We start from the raw sequence: 18,878 nt of genomic DNA on the forward strand, positions 1-18,878 counted from the left end.
AAAAGACATCGATATCTTTCCCGATTCAGAAACAACCAATCCAAACTTGTGCAAACACATTACTGTAAATTAGCGATGTAACAAATGATCAATATATCAATTAGTATTCCTCATCTTCAAGCATATTGATCTGTGCTTGGCAAGTTTGCCTTAAGGAACTTGTGGGTTCTTCCGAGGATGTCGTAGTCGTAATGATTTGTGCAGTCCTTTGAGACATTTGTGATTTGGGGCTATATAAATAAAAATTGATTGATTGATTGAGATATTGATCCAAGATTGTTTTAAAAGGGAATTGATCAATTTTATCAATACTGTAAAAAAGAAAAAATTGGATTTAAAAACAGCAAACTTTATATGAAGTTTAGCACTTTTATGAAGACATTAAATGCTAAGTCTATATTCCCATCTGTGACGTCATTAAAACAAAAATGGCTGATATTTATGATGGTCGAGAAACATCATAACAAATGCAAACGCCAGACAATATCATTCACAACCGTAAGCCGCTACTTTTTTCTTGTGCTTTGAACCCTGCGGCTTAAAAAAACGGTGCGGCAAAATAGCTTTAAAAAAAAAGGCCAAACAAAGACACTGAAAAGGTGTAAATGGTAAATGGGTTATACCTGTATAGCCCTTTCTACCTTCAAGGTACTTGACGTGCTTTGACACTATTTCCACAATTACCCATTCACCCATTCACACACTGATGGCGGGAGGTGCCGTGCAAGGCCCTAACCACGACCCATCAAGAACAAGGGGTGAAGTGTCTTGCTCAAGGACACAACGGACGTGAGAAGGTTGGTAGAAGGTGGGGATTGAACCAGGAACCCTCAGGTTTCTGGCCACGCCATCCCTGTGTCATGGCAACATCTTTTATAAGAGTTTGCTCACTACAGGTGCTGCAGTGTCCTTCCATTTATTGCTTTCAAACAGAAGTAGAACTGCCATTTTGTCTTCTCATTGTACATATTGATATATTTGATATGATAACTCATGTAAAAAGAGCTGTTTTGCCATATATAAATAGTATTTCCAGCTGCGTGTAATAGAAGCACAGTGATGGATCTGCGTGCTCTTTACAAGAAGATGACATAAGTGCATTATACCTTGCACTGCACACATAGTTGACTTTCTTAACTAACACATTCTCTGCTCTGAAATGTTACACTACATCATGTTGGAGGTGTTCAACCTCTAAATGCTAATTAAAATGCATTTTTTTCCACATTTTTATTTCTACAAATTACATATAGTACAGATAAGAGTACCAATAACTACTGGTACCGCAGTGATTACCGCAGCGCTTTGTTGTTAAGGCGGCCGCCCTAACAAGAAAGAGCCACCGCCTAAACTAAAGTCTTAAAAAAACAAAAAAACAAAAAAAAACTTGGGTTAGCAGAAAGGTGTTTAGCAGGTGAACATAATGCAGCGGACTCACCCCAAATTATAATAAACACCTCCCAGTCAACTACTAGTACTATCATTATGAGCCCGTTGACGTTGTGGCCAAGACCAAAGAGATGTCGAAGGACACCAGCAAAAGAATTCTAGAACTGCACCAGACTGGGAAGAGTGAATCTACAATAAGCAAGCAGCTTGGTATGAAAAAAATCAACTGTGGGAGCAATTATCAGAAAATGGAAGACATACAAGACCACTGATAATTTCCCTCGATCTGGGGCTCCACACAAGGTCTCATCCCGTGGGGTCAAAATGATCATGAGAACGGTGAGCAAAAATCCCAGAACCACACAGGGGGAACTGGTGAATGACCTGCAGAGAGCTGGGACTAAAGTAACTAAGGTTACCATTAGTAACACACTACGCCGACAGGGAATCAAATCCTGCAGTGCCAGACGTGTCCCCCTGCTTAAGACAGTGCATGTCCAGACCTGTCTGAAGTTTGCCAGAGAGCACATGGATGATACAGCAGAGGATTGGGAGAATGTCATGTGGTCAGATGAAACCAAAATAGAACTTTTTGGTATAAACTCAACTCGTCGTGTTTGGAGCAAGAAGAATCCCAAGAACACCATAACTACTGTGAAGCATGGAGGTGGAAGCATCATGCTTTGGGGCTGTTTTTCTGCTAAGGGGACCGGACGACTGATCCGTGTTAAGGAAAAAATGAATGGGGCCATGTATCGTGAGATTTTGAGCCGATACCTCCTTCCATCAGTGAGAGCTTTGAAGATGAAACGTGGCTGGGTCTTCCAGCATGACAATGATCCCAAACACACCGCCCGGGCAACGAAGGAGTGGCTCCGTAAGAAAAATTTGAAAGTCCTGGAGTGGCCTAGCCAGTCTCCAGACCTCAACCCCATAGAAAATCTGTGGAGGGAGTTGAAACTCGGTGTTGCTCGGCGACAGCCCCAAAACATCAATGCTCTCGAGAAGATCTGCATGGAGGAATGGGCCAAAATACCAGCTACTGTGTGTGCAAACCTGGTAAAGACCTATAGCAGGGGTGTCAAACTCAAATACAGAGTGGGCCAAAATTTTAAACTGAACAAAGCCGCGGGCCAAAGTTGAACAAATTAACCTTTTAACAGGGACCCAAACAAGTTTTGCATTAAATATTGAACAAGTAAGGCTTATATAACTTTAGTGACATGCAAAACCCAGTTTCAAATAATAATAATAATAATAATTAAAAGAATATCAATGGCATATCAAATAAAATTTAAATATACATTTTATGTCTTTTTTTCTATTTGCAATCTTCTAAGGTGAATATCACCTTTTCTACAGGCTGATAATAAATTTGAAAATAAAATAATAATAATGAATAAACCAAACATTCAAGCCTTGAAGTAGCAAGAGAAAATGCATGAATAAAACGTAAATTATTGGTCAGTTTCCCGGAAGAGTTAGTGCTGCAAGGGTTTCTGGGTATTTGTTCTGTTGTGTTACGGTGCGGATGTTCACCCGAAATGTGTTCGTCATTCTTGTTTGGTGTGGGTTCACAGTGTGGCGCATATTTGTAACAGTGCTAAAGTTGTTTATATGGCCACCCCCAGAGTGACCTGTATGGCTGTTGACACAGTATGCCTTGCATTCACTTCTGTGTTTGTCTGTAAAAGCCACAAATATTATGTGACGACAGGAAAAGCGGACGTGACGACAGGGTGTAGCGAACGCTAAAGGCAGTGCCTTAAATGCACGCCCCCAATATAATTGTCCAGGTGGAAATCGGTAGAAATCCGGGAGAATGGTTGCCCCGGGAGATTTTCAGGAGGGGCACTGAACTTCGGGAGTCTACCGGGAAAATTAGGAGGGTTGGCAAGTATGAGTATTAGCGGTAATTGCGGTGTTACAGCGGCACCGACGCTGTATAACACCGGCGGGCCAGCTCTAATGCTAAATTGATATTGCCTCAAGGGCCAAATTAAATTACATGGCGGGCCAGATTTGGCCAGAGTTTGACACCCACGACCTATAGTAATCGTTTGACCTCTGTTATTGCCAACAAAGGTTATATTACAAAGTATTGAGTTGAATTTTTGTTATTGACCAAATACTTATTTTCCACCATAATTTACAAATGAATTCTTTGAAATTCCTATAATGTGAATTCCTGGATTTTTCTGTCTCTCACAGTTGAAGTGTACCTATGATGAAAATTACAGACTTCTGTCATCATTTTAAGTGGGAGAACTTGTAAAATCGGTGGCTGACTAAATACTTTTTTGCCCCACTGTGTGAGTGTGTGTGTGTGTATATTTATATATATATATATATATATATATATATATTCGTACTGTAATTATTCCTTGCAAACAGCAGTAACACAAATGAACTTGGACGACAGACGACATGCTAGTTAGTTCTCTTGTTGAGATGTTCATAAATAACAGCAATATTACACACAGTAGAATTGTTTGTGTGAATGGTTGACACTAGAGGGAAATGATGCTTGATATCGGCTAAGAATCAGAACAAATAGTAGCATTTGTTTGCTAGTCAGCACGTCAAAAGCGACAGAATCTCGTCCAATACGTCACGCTATTTACTAACAAACGCAGGCATGCTGAGGATAAACGTGACAAGCGTAAGCTTGCGGATTTGGTGATACAGTCTGAGGCAAAACAAAGAACAAAGCCCAAACATGACATTATGCATACATATTTCAGGCCTTAAATATAAATATTTTTACCGTTTGGATGCTCGTCGTCTCTTTAGACGCTTCCTCGCTCACGTGACTCTTCAAATAGCCCACTTCCGCCTCCGCGTCATCGGCAACATCCGCTCGGTCACGTGACTTTCCAGGCTCTCACTTCTGCCTTCGCAATGTCGGCAACAATCGGCAGCCACTGAGGCGCTTCGGGGATTATTGAATCAACAAACCTCTGGCGTTTTTGTTAGTGATGGTCGGACGAAGCCACGCGTGGCATTAAAACAATTTGAGCCAATTGGTTGGGGAATTTGTCGACGCTTTTCAATGCGTGCTTCGGCTACGAGACTCCACCTGCTGGTCACATGTATAATTACAAGCAGATGTGTTCTAATACCCCTTAAGTAATATTCAGGTAACACAACAACCTTTTATTTATTTATACGATTCTCTTGAGGTTCGTTTTACAATTTTTTAAAAATTGAAATCAAGGGGTATACTGGCGGTCCGTTCCCTGTACGATCAGTGCCAGAGCAGTAAGTCGAACACATTTCCAGTGAGGGTTGGACTCCGCCAAGGCTGTCCTTTGTCACCGATTCTGTTCATAACTTTTATGGACAGAATTTCTAGGCGCAGTCAAGGCGTTGAGGGGTTCCGGTTTGGTGGCCGCAGGATTAGGTCTCTGCTTTTTGCAGATGATGTGGTCCTGATGGCTTCATCTGGCCGGGATCTTCAGCTCTCGCTGGATCGGTTCGCAGCCGAGTGTGAAGCGACCGGAATGAGAATCAGCACCTCCAAGTCCGAGTCCATGGTTCTCGCCAGGAAAAGGGTGGAATGCCATCTCCGGGTTGGGGAGGAGACCCTGCCCCATGTGGAGGAGTTCAAGTACCTAGGAGTCTTGTTCACGAGTGAGGGAAGAGTGGATCGTGAGATCGACAGGCGGATCGGTGCGGCGTCTTCAGTAATGCGGACGTTGTACCGATCCGTTGTGGTGAAGAAGGAGCTGAGCCGGAAGGCAAAGCTCTCAATTTACCGGTCGATCTACGTTCCCATCCTCACTTATGGTCATGAGCTTTGGGTCATGACCGAAAGGATAAGATCACGGGTACAAGCGGCCGAAATGAGTTTCCTCCGCCGGGTGGCGGGGTTCTCCCTTAGAGATAGGGTGAGAAGCTCTGCCATCCGGGAGGAACTCAAAGTAAAGCCGCTGCTCCTTCACATCGAGAGGAGCCAGATGAGGTGGTTCGGGCATCTGGTCAGGATGCCACCCGAACGCCTCACTAAGGAGGTGTTTAGGGCACGTCCAACCGGTAGGAGGCCACGGGGAAGACCCAGGACACATTGGGAAGACTATGTCTCCCGGCTGGTCTGGGAACGCCTCGGGATCCCCCGGGAAGAGCTAGACGAAGTGGCTGGGGAGAGGGAAGTCTGGGTTTCCCTGCTTAGGCTGTTGCCCCCGCGACCCGACCTCGGATAAGCGGATGATGATGGATGGATGGATGGGTATACTGAAAAAAAAAAGGCCCAATGGCCCACACCAAAAATGTTAAAACCAATATTTTCATGGATAAGGAAACCTAACAAGTTAACCAAGAGATGAGAAAGAAATTGGATGATAGATAATTGTTTTTAGTGTATTTTACAGCTGATTTAAGACATGGGTCAGAACCGACCCGTTAACATAAGAGATGGTAACAGAAAGCTAACACAAGAGGAAGGTTAAAGGCCTACTGAAACCCACAACTACCCACCACGCAGTCTGATAGTTTATATATCAATGATGAAATATTAACATTGCAACACATGCCAGTACGGCCTTTTTAGTTTACTAAATTACAATTTTAAATTTCCCGGGAGTTTCGTCTTCGAAACGTCGTGTAATGATGACGTGTACGCAAGACGGGTTTTTAGGAAGTATGAGCGCTGCGCACACACACAGCTAAAAGTCGTCTGCTCTAACGGCATAATTACACAGTATTTTGGACATCTGTGTTGCTGAATCTTTTGCAATTTGTTCAATTAATATTGGAGAAGTCACAGTGGAAAGATGGAGTTGGGAAGCTTTAGCCTTTAGCCACACAAACACACGGTGATTCCTTGTTTAAAATTCCTGGAGGTGAAACTTTCCTATGGATCACAAGCCAACATGGATCCCTACCGGATGTCAACCAGCAGGTTTCGGTGAGAAAATAGTGGTTAAAAAGTCAGTTCTTTGTGTGCTGGCTCAGGGTGGAGGACAGAGTAAAACAACTTGCACTGAGCCTAGTCTATAAAATCCGCTACACCTCCCTGATACCGAAGTACATGTCAAATTACTTCCTTAACGTAAATGACCGCCATAACCACAACACCAGGGGGAGCTCCACAAACCACGTTAAACCCAGATTCCGATCTAACAAAGGTCTTCACTCATTCTCTTTCTATGCCACATCAATGTGGAATGCACTCCCAACAGGAGTAAAAGTAAGTGCATCTCTATATTCCTTCAAAACTGCTCTAAAACAAACACCTCCAGGCAACTTCAACACTTAACTAATACCCTCCTCCATTCACATCCCATCTCCCCGGATTATAAACAACCTAATGTAAATAATCAAATGTACTTCTAATGTATATACTGTACTTGTTCTTATGCTATCTGAACTCACTATGTTCTCTGCTGGCTGTACATATCGGGCGGCATAGCTCGGTTGGTAGAGTAGCCGTGCCAGCAACTTGAGGGTTGCAGGTTCGATTCCCGCTTCCGCCATCCTAGTCACTGCTGTTGTGTCCTTAGGCAAGACGCTTTACCCATCTGCTCCCAGTGCCACCCACACTGGTTTAAATGTAACCTAGATATTGGGTTTCACTATGTAAAGCGCTTTTAGTCACTCGAGAAAAGCGCTATATAAATATAATTCACTTCACTTCACTAAATAAGACCTACACTGTTTCAATGTCCACATTTCTCTGTTGATGACTGAAGTACTGCTATCAACCAAAGCTCCTCATCCCACCCCCCGGATTGTAAATAATGTAAATAATTCAATGTATATACTATCAATCAATCAATCAATCAATGTTTATTTATATAGCCCTAAATCAGAAATGTCTCAAAGGACTGTACAAACCACTACGACTACGACATCCTCGGAAGAACCCACATAAGGGCAAGGAAAACTCACACCCAGTGGGACGGCAGTGACAATGATGACTATGAGAAACCTTGGAGAGGACCTCAAATGTGGGCAACCCCCCCCCCCCCCCAGGGGACCGAAAACAATGGATGTCGAGCGGGTCTAACATGATACTCTGAAAGTTCAATCCACAGTGGCTCCAACACAGCCGCGAGAGTTCAGTTCAAAGCGGATCCAAGACAGCAGCGAGAGTCCCGTCCACAGGAAACCATCCCAAGCGGAGTCGGATCAGCATCGTAGAGATGTCCCCAACCGATACACAGGCGAGCGGTCCATCCTGGGTCCCGACTCTGGACAGCCAGTACTTCATCCATGGTCATCGGACCGGACCCCCTCCACAAGAAGCGACAGATCAACTGGTCTAAAAACAGGTCTATTTAAAGGCTAGAGTATACAAATAAGACATGTTAATCATCATATACTATGATGATTAACCTGTGTGATGACTGTATTATGCTGATAGTATATATTTGTACCATGAATTGATTAACGTGGACCCCGACTTAAACAAGTTGAAAAACTTATTCGGGTGTTACCATTTAGTGGTCAATTGTATGGAATATGTAGTATCAATCAATCAATCTTACCGGAGAAAAGCTGAGCTTGTGCGGTCCATAGCTGCCGTCGACTCCCCTGAGACACTGCGCGTCAAGACACCCGTGGAGACACCCTTCCGACTATCAGGTACTATTTAACTCACTAAAACACTAGCAACACAATAGAAAGATAAGGGATTTCCCAGAATTATCCTTGTATATGTGTCTAAAAACATTGGAATCCGTCCCAATGCAATCGCGTTTTGTTTTTTTTCTAGTACGTAACTATCAATATCCTCAAACAGGAATCTTTCATCCTCGCTCAAATTAATGGGGAAAATTGTCGTTTTCTCGGTCCGAATAGCTCTTTTTGTTGGAGGCTCCCATTAAAAACAATGTGAATATGTGAACAGCCATCACATGGGTGACCTCATCGTCTGCGACTTCCGGTAGAGGCAGGGCTTTTCTCTTAGCACCAAAAGTTGCAAACTTTATTGTGGATGTTCTCTACTAAATCCATTCAGCAAAAATATGGCAATATCGCGAAATGATAATATATAATGTAGCCCAGAAAAGTAAGGGATGCATGGGATTCTGGGTATTTGTTCTGTTGTGTTTATGTTGTGTTATGGTGCGGATGTTCACCGGAAATGTGTTTGTCATTCTTATTTAGTGTGGGTTCACAGAGTGGCGCATATTAGAAAGAGTGTTAAAATTGTTCATACCACCACCTTCAGTTTGACCTGTATGGCTGTTGAACAAGTATGCCTTGCAGTCACTTACGTGTGTCTGCATAAGCCACATACAACGGGTTGGCAAGCTATTTGCTAAAGTTGTAGAGGGTGCCAAATGCAGCGCCATCTTAGAACACCCTTATTTTATTACTTGGGTGAAATTTAGCAGACATTTGAGAGAACAGTTGTTCAGCAATTCAGGAGCCCCTCGGAAATTTCGGGAGTGAAGTGAAGTGAATTATATTTATATTGCGCTTTTCTCTAGTGACTCAAAGCGCTTTTACATAGTGACACCCAATATCTAAGTTACATTTAAACCAGTGTGGGTGGTACTGGGAGCAAGTGGGTAGAGTGTCTTGCCCAAGGACACAACGGCAGTGACTAGGATGGCGGAAGCGGGAATCGAACCTGCAACCCTCAAGTTGCTGGCACGGCCACTCTACCAACCGAGCTATGCCGCCCATAGTGTAATGTTGTCAAGCAGCATTTGCAGGCCGCACCAACATAAAATTTTCATATTAAGGTGCGGGCCGCATGTCAGAGACCCCTGATTTATACATAGCACAAAGCATGGAGTGTTATTTCATTTTAAAATTTAAAAGAGTTTTGTGGCTCCCATTGTTTTCTTTGTTTTGTGAAACGGGTCAAAATGGCTCTTTGAGTGGTAAAGGTTGCCGACTCCTGCCCTAGGGGAAACTGGGTAACACATGACACACTGAAAAAGCTTAACATATTGTTACTATAACAATCTACAAGGTTAATATAGCTGAGTTCTCTTTCTTCCGCTCCATTTTTTTACTTTCTTTTGCATCTGTATTTATCATTATGTAAATGTGTTTTTGCATTTGTATTGTAGCTGTATTGTTGATAATAGAGGTCAATTATTGGTATTATTCATTATCAATAGCAGTATTTCTATTGGTATTTGTATTGCTCCATTTTTAGTGTAATAATGCTCATTGTCATTTCTATTTTATAATTTATTTCACTATACTGCTTCTTTGGTATCAATTTTACCATCTTATTTGTACATATCCTGTTTGCTGATGTTGTTCTGTTGTTGTTGTGTTTGCTGTTGTTGTTGTTGTCTCTCTGTCTTATCCCCCTCTTGTCCCCACAGTCTTCCTTTTTTTCCCCTATTTCTATCCCCTCCTGCTCCGGCCCGGCTGCACCAAATAATAATAAAAATACATTTAATAAAGTCAAATACAAATTAGGCAACAAGAGAGCCCTCAAAATATGGAATTGTTTGCGGGTCCTGATGCGCCTGTAGAAATTGGTGGGTTTCCGTGCATGTAAGGGGCCTCATGAATGCGATCAAAGTGGGAGGATAATAATGAACAAAGCAATTTCAATAGAGGCCATTTCTGCTCAGGCCCCCCGAAAAAGACTCATCATTTGATGACACGTGAAGGGTTCTGAAGGCAGGACACAAAGGTGGACGTCAAGGATGTGCAAGTTTTTTTATTTCAATGCTGCAATGTCCACCCTGCACCATTAGGTGTTGCTCACACTTTAATTATTTCAAAGCCTGCTGTAGATTGGAGCACATACAGTAAGGGAAGGACTTTATCTATTTCATTTAAAATGGTTAGACGGAATACATCGACTAAATATATGAATTTAATGTCATGAATTAAATGTCACATATTACCTATGTCTATATTTACAGTATGTATTTGTATATATAACACATACTAAATATCCATACATATATATGTACATACACATATATATATATATATATATATATATATATATATATATACATATATGTATACATATATATATATATATGTATGTATATATACATATACATACACACACACATATATACACATACATATATACACAGGCACATATACACACACACATATATGCACGTGCACACACATATATATATATACATGCATATATATATATATATATATATACACACATGTGTATATACATATATACAAACACTCATGTATATATATAGATCTATATATACATACACACATATATACATATATACACACACACAGACATATATGTGTGTGTGTATATATATACACACATTTATGCATATAAATACATACACACACATATATACATATAAATATATATATATATATATATATATATATATATATACACACACACACATAAACATATACATATATATACACACACATAAATATGCACACACACATGTATGTACACTCACACTTATATATACATACATATATACATATACATATATACACACACACATATATACACATGCACACACATATATATACATGCATATATATATATATATATATATATATATATATATATATACACACACGTGAATATACATGTAGACGCACATATACATATATATGTGTGTGTATATATATATATATATATAAATATATATATATACATATATATATATATATATATATATATATATATATATATATATATATATATACATACACATATATATACACACACATACATATACACATATACGTACATGTATATATGTACATAATATATATATATATATATGTACATATACTCCATTCAAGATGATTACATCTTCTCGTGGTACTCATTGGGCCAAACCTGGAACCCAGGGTACTTGATATCGTGCCATCTCACGTCTCACAAAGTTCCTTTAATTGCCACTGGGGGGAAAAAAACACTCGCATAAATCGAGGAACGTTCCATGTAACAAATGTCAGATGAAATCTTTTTTGGGAGCAGGGCGAGAAGTGAGTCAGCACCGGCTGGTAAATGGTAAATGGGTTATACTTGTATAGCGCTTTTCTACTTTTAAGGTAGTCAAAGCGCTTTGACACTATTTCCACATTTACCCATTCACACACACATTCACACACTGATGGCGGGAGCTGTCACACAAGGCCCTAACCAGCACCGATCAGGAGCAAGGGTGAAGTGTCTTGCTCAAGGACACAACGGACGTGATAAAGTTGGTGGTAGGTGGGGATTGAACCAGGAACCCTCAAGTTGCTGGCACAGCCACTCTCCTAACCTCACCACGCCGTCCCGTGGTCAACTCTCATTGCGCGCGCGCGGTTGCTACTTTTAATCATTTACAAAGCCAAAGTCTGATTTTCCAGGCTTGGTGCGTCAAGGGTCTCCCCCGATGTTGCGTAATCATTGACAATCAGATGTGACCTCTGTGCTTTTGGAGCGCGCACAGCCGGAGGTCTCGCCGCAGAACCGCGCTTGTCCTACACAATCCCGTGCTTCCGACATGGCTGCAGGCAAAGACTCGGAGACTCCCTTCTCCCTGGACTCGTACCACGTCTCAGAGGAGCTGGGCTTCATTCTGCCAGACCCCCTGGTAGGTATTGAACGGCAACTTTCAATCAAACAGGCAAACTGCGTCAATTGATAGGAGTCAACTCGAATTTGACAGCTCTCTTACATGAGAAGACTCAAAAGTGTGCATGTAACGGGTCAGACGTCTGAACTCAAGACGTATTGATCGGGACAAACGCGGAATTCTGGCATCTGGCTCCTGTTGGTCAACTTTATTCTAAACGCAGCATGTGACAAGTCACTTTTATTTAAAACGAGTGACGTCAAACGATTAATCAGATTCATCCTAATTATTTTTTGTTACACATGGCGACAAATAAAGTGAGTTTCTGACAAGTAGCATTATCACTGCAGGACGAGGAACCGCTAAACATGCTTCGCTACACATCGTAGCTCAAAATGTAAACAAACGCCATTGGTGGATCTGACATCCACTGTAATGATACCAAGTACAGGAGCGTATCTAGTCGATACTACTATGATTACATGGATATTAATTGTCACACAATCTTTTTTTCCTTTTTTTAAAGTTCATATTTTGCTTATAAACTCAGGAAATCTGCACCTGGACACATGAGGACTTTGAATATGACTTTGAAAAAATGATTATTACATTTTAACAGAAGTGTAGATAGAACATGTTCAAAGAGAAAGTAAGCAGATATTAACAGTAAATGAACAAGTAGATTGATAATTCATTTTCTACCACTTGTCCGTTGTATTGTTGACTAAATAATAGAATGATAAATGACACAATATGTTACTACATATGTCAGAAGACTAAATTAGGAGCCTTTGTTTGTTTACTTACTACTAAAGGACACGTTTTATTGTATGTTCACTAATTTATTGAAGGACAAACTTGCAATAATAAACATGTTTAATGCACCATAACATTTTTCGTTAAAATAAATATTGCAATCCGCTGCTCGGATCTTTTCTTATTCTTGTTTATTCTTCCTTTTCTGTTTTACATTTTGTAGTTCGACCTCCTTAGTTCTTGTTTAGTCTGTCACCATGGTTTCATATTGTTTTCACCTGCTACTCACGGTCCATGCACACCTGTTTTTCTAATCACCTCCCTTATTTAAGCTTGCCCCTTTTTGTTGTTCATTCTGGGATCCTAATTTGCTTACACGCAACAAGTGACGACTACTATTTTTCTATGTATCGACTCGCTAGCTTTCACGCTACACCTTTGTTTTTATTCCAGCTCTCACGCTAATGATTTGTTTTCCCTTTTGTGTGCCTTCGTGCCAAGTCTAGTTTTTCTGTTTGTTATTCCTAGCTTCTATGCTAGCGTCCTTTGTTTGCTTTTCTATTAGCACCAAGTAGATTAATAATTCACTTTCTACCACCTGTCCTTAATAATGTTGACAAAATAATAAGTAGCTAAATGACAAAATATGTTACTGCATATGTCAGAAGACAAAATTAGGAGCCTTTGTTTGTTTACTTACTACTAAATGACAAGTTGTCTAGTATGTTCACTATTTTATTTAAGGACAAACTTGCAATAAGAAACAAATGTTTAATGGACTCTGAGATTTTTTGCTAAAATAAAGCCAATAATGCAATTTTTTTTGTGGTCCCCTTTATTTAGAGAAGTACCGAAAAGTACCGAAAAAATGTTAGTACCGGTAGCAAAATATTGGTATCGCTACAACATACTTGTCAAGGGGTGGACTGTGGTGTGGTTTGTTTTCCCGAAGTGCAAAACGACTGGATCGGACACGATGTGAAGGTCCTGACGTCTTTTAATATTAATTCGAAAAGTACAAACAAAACAAAGGGTGTAAACAAAAGGCGCTCTCAGCAGAGGTTCAAAAATTTGGTTGAGAAAACAAAACTATGAATTATGGACAACCAAAACAAAAACACTAACTGTGACCGAGAAAAAGCATGGATAATCGGCAGGGATAGCATGGATGTGTAGGAGGTGATGCCACCAGGCTGACTGCCTGGCAACTACAGGCTTGAATAGTGCTGTGGTGCTTGAAAACAGGTGCGTGAGTTCAAATGAATCAGGTGCGAGAGTCGTGAGGACAGGTGAACTGATTGGTAGGCATGGAAACAAAACAATAGGGTGAAAAAACAGGAACTAATGGAGTCTTGAAGTAATCTAACACAACTAAGCAAAACATGATCACAAAGACATGACAATACTACTACGATAACAAGACTTTTTTTCCATTTAAAAAAAAAAAAAATCGTGTTATGTTTATAAACTCAGGAAATATGTCCCTGGACACATGAGGACTTTGAATATGACCAATGTATGATCCTGTAACTACTTGGTATCGGGTTGACACCTAAATCTGCGGTATCATCCAAAACTAATGTACAGTATCAAACAACAGAAGAATAAGTGATTATTACATTTGAACATTAGTGTAAATAGAACAGAAAGTAGGCATACATTAACAGTAAACAAACAAGTGGATTAATAATACATTTTTACAGTTTGTCCCTCATAATGTTGACAAAATAATAGGTAGATAAATGACACAATATGTTATTGCATATTTCAGCAGACTAATTAGGAGACTTTGTTTGTTTACTTACTACGAAAATAAAAGTTGTCTTGCATGGTCACTATTTTATTGAAGGACTAAATTTTTTGGGATTGCAAATTAATTATATTTATATAGCGCTTTTCTCTAGTGACTCAATGCGCTTTTACGTAGTGAAACCCAACATCTAAGTTACATTTAAACCAGCGTGGGTGCCACTGGGAGCTAAAGTGTCTTGCCCAAGGACTAGAATGGCGGAAACGGAGATCGTACCTGAAACCCTCAAGTTGCTGGCACGGCCACTCTACCAACCCAGCTATATCATCTCAGAAAAGAAACGTATGTTTAAAGGCCTACTGAAATGAGATTTTCTTATTCAAACGGGGATAGCAGGTCCATTCTATATGTCATACTTGAGCATTTCGCGATATTGACATATTTTTGCTGAAAGGATTTAGTAGAGAACATTGACGATAAAGTTCGCAACTTTTGGTTGCTAATAAAAAAGCCCTGCCTTTACCGGAAGTATATGCGCATGACGTCACCGGTGTGAGGGCTCCTCACATCCTCACATTGTTTATAATGTGAGCCCCCAGCGGTAAGAGCAATTCGGACCGAGAAAGCGACAATTTCCTCATTAATTTGAGCGAGGATTAAAGATTTATGGATGAAGATATTGATAGTGAAGGACTATAAAATAATAAAATTAAATAAAAAGCGACGGCTCCGGGCTGCGGCAGTGTGAGCGTTTCAGATGTAATTAGACACATTTACTAGGATCATTCTGGAAGATCCCTTATCTGATCATTGTTTTAATAGCGTTTTAGTGAGATTGTAAAGACATACCTAGAGGTCGGATGGCTGCGGTGAACACGCAGTGTCTCAGAGAGAAGCCGAGGAGCCAAGTTCTCAGCTGCCTTTTTTGACAGCTGCTGCAGGAGGACGAATAATCCACTGATGTCTCCAGTAAGATATATATCCCAATTATCCTATCCAAAAATATGCTGGTTGACGTAGAGAAAACATGTTCGCTTGAGCGCTCTGTGTTAAAGCTTCACAACAAACAACGAAACACCGGCTGTGTCTCGGTGCTAAAGACAGTTGCAATCCACCGCTTTCCACCAACAGCATTGTTCTTTATAGTCTCCGTTATTAATTGAACAAATTGCAAAAGATTCAGCAACACAGATGTCCAAATTACTGTGTAATTGCGCAATGAAAAGAGACAACTTTTAGCCGCGTCATCATAACACGCGTCATCATTCCGCGACGTTTTCAACAAGAAACTCCGCGGGAAATTTAAAATTGCAATTTAGTAAACTAAAAAGGCCGTATTGGCATGTGTTGCAATGTTAATATTTCATCATTGATATATAAACTATCAGACTGCGTGGTCGGTAGTAGTGGGTTTCAGTAGGCCTTTAATGTACCTTAAGATTTTTTTTTTTTTGTTAAAATAAAGCCAATAAGGCCATTTTTTATGGTCCCCTTTATTTAGAAAAGTATCGAAATACATGTAGGTTCCGGTATCGGGACGACCCTACAACATACGACTATAATGGGCGGTTTAGCTCGGTTGGTAGAGTGGCCGTGCCAGCAACTTGAGGGTTGCAGGTTCGATTCCCGCTTCTGCCAACCTAGTCACTGCCGTTGTGTCCTTGGGCAAGACACTTTACCCACTTGCTCCCAGTGCCACCCACACTGGTTTAAATGTAACTTAGATATTGGGTTTCACTGTGTAAAGCGCTTTGAGTCACTAGAGAAAAAGCGCTATATAAATCTAATTAATTTCACTTCACTTCACTAAATGGAAAACACTTGTTTTTGGGTCTGGCAACTGAGCTGCCAGTTTTGTACCGTAAAAAAAAAAAAAAAGTGGTACTGTTTTTAATTTATATTAATACAGACCCGGGCTTCACGGTGGAGGAGGGGTTAGTGCGTCTGCCTCACATTACGAAGGTCCTGCAGTCCTGGGTTCAAATCCAGGCTCGGGATCTTTCTGTGTGGAGTTTGCATGTTCTCCCCGTGAATGCGTGGGTTCCCTCCGGGTACTCCGGCTTCCTCCCACTTCCAAAGACATGCACCTGGGGGATAGGTTGATTGGCAACACTAAATTGGCCCTAGTGTGTGAATGTGAGTGTGAATGTTGTCTGTCTATCTGTGTTGGCTCTGTGATTAGGTGGCGACTTGTCCAGGGTGTACCCCGCCTTCCGCCCGATTGTAGCTGAGATAGGCGCCAGCACCCCCCGCGACCCCGAAAGGGAATAAGCGGTAGAAAATGGATGGATGGATGGATAAAAACATTTATATCATGAAAAAGTCGATTCATTTCTATTAAAAACATCAAAATTCCATAGACTATAAATTCAGGGCCCTCAACTCAAAAAATTTCAAATATTTAGTTGTTTACACTAATGGGGATCCTTAATAAAGTCAACTAAACTATTTGTACATCATTTATGGACAAAAAAACCATGAAAACTAGGATTTCAAAAAATGAGAATACTGTGAAGAAATCAACATTTGCTTCTCTGATAGACTGATGAATCTTCTCCGTTTGATAATCGGCAGAAGCCCACAGTCAGCTCGTCTGCTGGTGCATCTTCTCCTGCCACGTTTTGCACTTCCATTAGACTTTCCATTGATATGCTTGGACACAGCACTGTGGACAGCCCCGCCTCCTCCCCCATATTGATCCTAACTGAGACAGTTGAACCAAAATCAATTTGGCCTCATTTCTTCATTTCTGAAATCTTGTTTTCGGGAGTTTTGTGAGCTGGAGGCCCAAATTATGTACGAATAAACTAAACCAAATACTGGAAATTGTTTACGTTGTGGGCCCTGAATCTATAATCTATCCAAAAAGTTCTATTTTGGTTTCATCTGACCACATGACATTCTCCCAATCCTCTGCTGTATCATCCATGTATCCATTTTGGTATAAACTCAACTCGTCGTGTTTGGAGGAAGAAGAATACTGAGTTGCATCCCAAGAACACCATACCTACTGTGAAGCATGGGGGTGGAAACATCATGCTTTGGGGCTGTTTTTCTGCTAAGGGGACAGGACGATTGACCCGTGTTAAGGAAAGAATGAATGGGACCATGTATCGTGAGATTTTGAGCCAAAACCTCCTTCCATCAGTGAGAGCTTTGAATGGTTGACCAAATACTTATTTTCCACCATAATTTACAAATAAATTCTTCAAAATTCCCACAATGTGAATTCCTGGATTTTTTTTTCACATTCTGTCTCTCACAGTTGAAGTGTACCTATGATGAAAATTACAGACCTCTGTCATCATTTTAAGTGGGAGAACTTGCACAATCGGTGGCTGACGAAATACTTTTTTGCCCCACTGTATATATATATATATACACACATGGTTCAGAGATCGGTAACTTTTACCGTTCAAAGAGCCATTTTGGACCCGTGTCAAAAAGCGAAGGAGACAATAGTTGACGTAAACATTCTCAAGTATATCTGCCGACAGCCACCCAGTTAATAAGTATTAGGGCGTGCTATGAAGCCTTTGCCTTTGACGCCTACTACATGTACAATTTGCTTGCAAATACTGCAATATGTTGTGTTTGGCTTCCACTGACACACGCACACGACTGCAAGGCATCCTGGGTGATACTGAGTACACTAATGGTTGTGATATAAACAATTTCAACACTCTTACTAATATGCGTTACGCTGTGAAGCCACACCAAACAAGAATGACAAACACATTTCGGGAGATCATCCTCACAGTAACACAACATAAACGCAACACAGCAAATACCCAGAATCCTTTGCATCCATGACACTTCCTGACTATATTATACGCCCCACTAGCAGCAAACCCCGCCACCCCCGCACCCCCCGTGCGTCGGTAAGGTGGGCGGGGTTGGGGGCGCGGGGGTGTAAAATATATTCAGGACGTCTCATGGATGCAAAGGATTCTGGGTATTTGCTGTGTTGCGTTTATGTTGTGTTACTGTGAGGATGTTCTCCCGAAATGTGTTTGTCATTCTTGTTTGGTGTGGCTTCACAGCGTGGCGCATATTAGTAAGAGTGTTAAAATCTTTTATATCACAACCTTTACTGTACTCTGTATCACCCAATTTGCCCTTCAATCTTGTAGCTGCATACAACATGTTGCTAGATTAACAATCGGTTTCAATCAATCAATCAATGTTTACTTATATAGCCCTAAATCACTAGTGTCTCAAAGGGCTGCACAAACCACTACGACATCCTCGGTAGGCCCACATGAGGGCAAGGAAAACTCACACCCAGTGGGACGTCGGTGACAATGATGACTATGTGTCAAGGGAAATAGCTTCACAGCACGCCCTTATTCCCGTTATCTGAATGAGCACCATCGGATATTCGCGAAAACATTAGCGGGCTCCCATTGCCTTCTTTACTTTGTGACAAGGGCCAAACTAGCTTTTTTAGTGGTAAAGGTCGCCAACTCTGAATATAGAACAAC

The 18,878-nt window shown here is 40.8% G+C and overlaps 2 protein-coding genes across 2 annotated transcripts in view; one reads left to right on the forward strand and one right to left on the reverse strand.

Moving 5' to 3' along the window:
- The window catches only part of spg21 (SPG21 abhydrolase domain containing, maspardin), a 29,119-nt gene extending 24,832 nt beyond the window's left edge, over nucleotides 1-4,287 (reverse strand). Inside the window, exon 1 of the mRNA XM_061897265.1 lies at nucleotides 4,157-4,287. The gene's annotated coding sequence lies outside the window, so the exon portion shown is untranslated. The remainder of the gene's footprint in view (nucleotides 1-4,156) is intronic.
- Nucleotides 4,288-11,731: 7,444 nt separating this feature from the next.
- The window catches only part of ido1 (indoleamine 2,3-dioxygenase 1), a 30,089-nt gene continuing 22,942 nt past the window's right edge, over nucleotides 11,732-18,878 (forward strand). Inside the window, exon 1 of the mRNA XM_061919321.1 lies at nucleotides 11,732-11,906. Coding sequence (XP_061775305.1) covers nucleotides 11,817-11,906 — 90 coding nt within the window. The 5' untranslated portion in view covers nucleotides 11,732-11,816. The remainder of the gene's footprint in view (nucleotides 11,907-18,878) is intronic.

This window comes from Nerophis ophidion, linkage group LG01 (assembly GCF_033978795.1).
Source record: "Nerophis ophidion isolate RoL-2023_Sa linkage group LG01, RoL_Noph_v1.0, whole genome shotgun sequence".
Taxonomy (NCBI): Eukaryota; Metazoa; Chordata; class Actinopteri; order Syngnathiformes; family Syngnathidae; genus Nerophis; species Nerophis ophidion.